Genomic DNA, 4,913 nt, shown 5'->3' with positions numbered 1-4,913 from the left:
CTGCAATGTTCCTCCACCCAAGTCAAACTCACAGAACTTTGTAAAGCAGATCCTTTAAAAATTGAATTAACGTGAACAAGTTCATTTTAATCTGTATGAACTGAACACTGAGCTACTCTTGTTAGTAACTTGTAGTAAGTAGTGGCCAAGCTGATTAAATTACTTAAAATTACTCAATATACTGTATATATGATACCACTCTCATGTCTGTGAATCAGCAATGGAGCTACAACTTGGAATTGATAAGCTTAGCTTATACTATAATGAGTAGTTTTAAGATTAGATAACGTGTATAAGTCTGCCTGTTCAATTCAGGAGAAAAACAAACAGTTTGAAGGAATAGCAGGACAGCAAAACGAAACACGCATGCTTTGCTAGCTGTTTCCCCTGTTTCCACTCTTTATGCTAAGCTAAGCTAATCATCTGCTGGCTCAAGCTTCATATTTAGTGTAAATACACGAGAGTGGTATCAATCTCCTCATCTAACTCTCAGCAAAAAGGAGAATGAGCGTGTATTATGCGTGCCATAAATGAACTAATGTGTAATAACTTACGGTGAATACCAAACTTGGAATGCTGGCCACACTTGTTAATAACCAAAACCATGATGAGAAGCACCGTGCAGGCAAACAGAGCAAGACCCACAGCCACAGACACCTGTTCAAACAAAGACACACAGATTTGCAGTTACACTCAATGACAGTATAGATAGTCATTACATTTGTAGTGGGAATGATGACGCACAGACGTACCACAAACACTCGACTCTCCGAGTTCTCTGTGACGTTCATGTCTGATTTGACTGTAGGAACTGATGGGCAAGAATGAGAAAATGTTAAAGAAAAATGACAAGACACACATCACATTGAGTCCATGTTGAGGATGCCAAGATTTTTAGGAGAGTAAAAATCAATTGAAGACTTACTTGGATTCACATCATGGACTGACATGTAGGAAGCGAGAACACAAACACATTTATGAACACAAATCGTGATGAACAAAAGATTATTAAGACTATTTAGAAACTTAGCAATCCTTCACACACACCCTGTTTCAATAAGACCCCTGCTGATAACTTCAACAACTATATTGATTAACACTGACTCTATCCAAAGGTACAATCATTTCACTGGTTGATTTTTGTCTAATTTAATAAATGATTTTAAAATTGATACAAAATGTTAAAGGAATAGTTCAACATTGTGTGGAAATATACTTCCCAATTTAATTGTAAGACATTATTTTGCTAGACATTTAATGTTTTGTAAATAGAAATACTCAGTACACTTGGTGAAAGCAGTTTGTGTTCGGTGTTACTGCCATCCCACAGAATTCCATAGTCAAATCCAAATGTATAAAAGTATGTAAAAACCTATTAAACTGAAACACCAGTCCATACACTTATTTAAGTAGATTTTTAAGGCAGAATATGGCAAAATATTAATACCTCTGTGCTCTAAATATGTCCTGCTGTCTCTAGTTTGTCATTAAGGGACAAGAAAAAAGGCAAGAAGAAGAAAGTGGTCATTATGTCTATTCCTTATTCATTGCTTTGTAACCATGTGGTATCTTGTAAACCCTATTGTAAACTGTTAGAGATTAATCAAGTCATTGTTCCAACACTGGACCAATCAGCATTAAAATCATAAGGTATTCAGACAGATTTATCTTTTGGCTGCCCTAATGGCCTCCTCTGCTCGTTTCCTGCTCGGAAAAAACATTCTGCAGCTCCAAAACGGTTTCAGGAACTCACCTGGAATTATCCCCTCAGGATCGAACGGGTCGAAGGGGTTCTCCATAAACATCCCATAGGCTGAGGCCTCAGCCCTTCCCAGTTTGTTCTGCGCAATCAGAGTGTAGCGGCCGTTGTTTATGTGGGTGGGCTTGTCGAGGAAGAGACAACCGTGTTTCTTTGATCCGTCAGTTAAGTCAGGGATGAACTGGGTATATATGAATTCTGATTGCTTGAGTTCTTTCCCATCATACAGCCACGTGATGGTTGGTTGAGGATTACCATCCACAATAAAGGGGAAACACCAGTGGTGCTGCTGCTCAACGTTGTTCAGGTAGATGATTTTGACTGGAACTGTTGGGACAGTTGTAGATTTGGAAAGTGAATGAGTAACATTTTTTTTAATTGATACCACTCTCGTGTCTGTATGGGAAATGGTAAATACAAAGCTACACTCAGCAGCCAGTTAGCTTAGTGCAGCATAAAGACTGGAAACGGGGAAAATGTTAGCCTGGCTCTGTCCAAAGGTACTTTGGGGGAGCTTCAGAGACAGATTTTGTTACCTTTGTGACAGAGCCAGATGCATCCAAATCTACTTTAGTACAGTACTTAAGCAAAAGTGCTTTGTTACTTTCCACCACTTGAAACAATAAGTCCAATAATGATTATAGAGATCATTTAAATGCACAAGCCTATATGCTATGATTATATGCTGAATGTGTACCTTGATCATGTATAACGTCATGTATTAAGTTAACTGTTGGTGAAGCAGCCGATATGTTCTCTCTGAGTTTCCATAAATCAATGTTCTCCATCTGTACTGCAAACCTGTGCTGACCTGCTATGAATAATGAATCCTGGTCGTCGTTTGTGCCCCTGACCACAATAGCTACCTGGAAGCTCTGCTGAACGTGAAGTTACAGGAAATGGCCTTGTTTAGATCGAACACGACTCTCAAGTGAGACCCTTCACACTACACAGGCCATTCTGCCGCTCTTAACCCATGACCCAGCCTCATAAAGTGCTGTGCTAAGGAGATACTGAGGCAATTGTCTCTTTTTCCGGGGCTTGCTGAAGTCTGTTACACTGAATGAAAATTAGCGCTGTTTATCACATTTAACTAATCATCCATTAGAAACCTCTTCTAACCTCACACAAGCTATTTCACTGCAGGGGTTAAAAGGAAGGCTAGAATTATGTTTAATGAGCCTGCCAGTTCTCAGACCTTATTGCAGAATTAGACAATGAACAATTTGAAAAAATGTCGCAAATAGACAAAATTAATCTCAGTCAAGACAAAAGAATAGTTATCTGTATCTATATTTTGCATACAAAATATAAACTTTTGTGATGATAGGTATTGATAAAGCTCTGAATTTGCTTTTTAACTTTAAAGTTACAAAAATGACATTGCAAAAAACACGATTTAGAAAAGCTCTTTTATGAAAGGGAAGCCACACCAGTACCATGAATCAATGGCACAGAGAGCCACTCAGCAGTAAACACCCACTGTTCTGTGAGGTAATTAAGAGTAATTAAAGGGCTGGCGGTTAACGAGTGTCCGTCCACCAGGGGGGCTGATGTTGATAGATTAGCTGCACTAACGCATTTATAGACTGCCAATCACTGCGGATGAAGCGGTTTTCCGGAGTAGGAGGGAAAAGTCCATTAGCACAAGCTCAAATCAGATCTTAGCACGGGTTATCAGCCCCATTTTCCTGACGTTCATTATCTGTCCCTTGATGCTTGTGCATTTGGCTTCAGCTGATTGGCGCCCCCGCTCTTTTTGGCTTTATTTTCTAATGAATGTCACTGAGTTGGTGATATATGATATCGTTTGGGCAGTATTTTTTCAGTAATGTATTACTAATGCATCTGACTCTGTTTTCTGTGGGACCGCTGGGTGCTGTCATTTCTCATTGTTCTTCAACTTAAAGATGCACTAATGCATCTGAATGGAGAAAACAACAGTAAACCTCCCGGGTCAAGCTGCAACTGTAATTTATAAGTACAGTGTATATGGGGTAAAGGGGTTCTTTAAAAGCAAGGAGAGGTAAGTTCACTCTCTTTTGTCCTCTCATTGTATCCCTGCATTAAATGGCAAGCCATACCTGCAGCACTTCACTCATATTATTTTAACACTTCTCACCAGTCGCCAGAGTGAGTGGCAGATGACAAAGAGCTCCATTAGAAGCATGGTGGGTACATGCTCGTATTTGTAGAGGGGGCATTTAGAAGAAATCAGTGCAGTCCATTTTTTTCATTCTTTTCTCTGGCTGTCCACCCTGCCTGCACTAGAAAAATGGCCCCAGTGTGTACTCGCCCTAACCTCCATTAAGCCCAACGACTTGTATTGAGCCTGTGAGCTTTCAAGAGTGTGGATTTATTTTGCTGGCACTTACACTCAATGTCCAATTGCACCATCTCCTCCCCGGGCCCAGCTTGGTTCTCGGCCTCACAAGTTAGGTTGTGCAGGTTGTCATAGGAGGAAACGTTGGTGAGGTACAGGACCAGTTGTAATGTGGAGCCCAAGATTATCTCCTGCAGCAGCAGATAGCACACACAAAGAGGAGAGGAGGTTGCACCCAGGTGACTACTACATATGAATCACTTAGAGGCATACAGGTTAAAACGATGAAATAGGATCCAATTTACTAGATTAATAGATTACAGAACCGAACTTTATTTATACAGCTTTAAAAAAGGTGCAGTTGAGCTAAAGAGCTTTACAGTGAGAAAAGTGCAGAGAGAGAAAACCAGAAAATATAGGAAACTAATACTAGAAATTAAAATAAAATAAAATCTAAACTTATAGAAAATCTACACACAACATGTGGCCTCAGACAAGTAAAACAACAGTCAGATAGTTATGGGTGAGTGAGAGAAAATTTTAGTTAAAACTTGAAAGCATCAATAAGTGAGATCAAATAAGGCAGGAAGGAATTACATATTTTTGGGGAGGCTACTGAGCAAATCGCCAAAACCTGGATCTAGAAACAGACAAGAGATCTCAGGTCTCTAGGAACAGGAGTTCACAAATATATGTAGCATAAGACCATTTAGTGCTTATAGACAAACACATTTAAACTCAGTTATATAACTAACAGGGAGCTAGGGTAGAGAGGTAATAATCTAAGCAGTTGTTTCCTAGTTTCTCAAGGGGTCATCCCTATGTTCCCCA

At 39.6% G+C, this 4,913-nt stretch overlaps 1 protein-coding gene across 1 annotated transcript in view; it reads right to left on the bottom strand.

Annotated features, from left to right (window-relative positions):
• The window catches only part of ntrk1 (neurotrophic tyrosine kinase, receptor, type 1), a 34,612-nt gene that overhangs the window by 15,690 nt on the left and 14,009 nt on the right, over positions 1-4,913 (bottom strand). The window contains exons 7-10 of the mRNA XM_035672043.1: positions 4,135-4,273; positions 1,754-2,086; positions 753-811; positions 555-657 (exon numbers count right to left, since the gene is read on the bottom strand). Coding sequence (XP_035527936.1) covers positions 555-657; positions 753-811; positions 1,754-2,086; positions 4,135-4,273 — 634 coding nt within the window. The remainder of the gene's footprint in view (positions 1-554; positions 658-752; positions 812-1,753; positions 2,087-4,134; positions 4,274-4,913) is intronic.

The sequence above is a fragment of the Morone saxatilis genome, unplaced genomic scaffold, assembly GCF_004916995.1.
Source record: "Morone saxatilis isolate NCDOM2014 unplaced genomic scaffold, NCSU_SB_2.0 Contig24, whole genome shotgun sequence".
In the NCBI taxonomy this organism is placed as follows: Eukaryota; Metazoa; Chordata; class Actinopteri; family Moronidae; genus Morone; species Morone saxatilis.
This window is presented reverse-complemented; position numbering and strand designations above follow the sequence as displayed.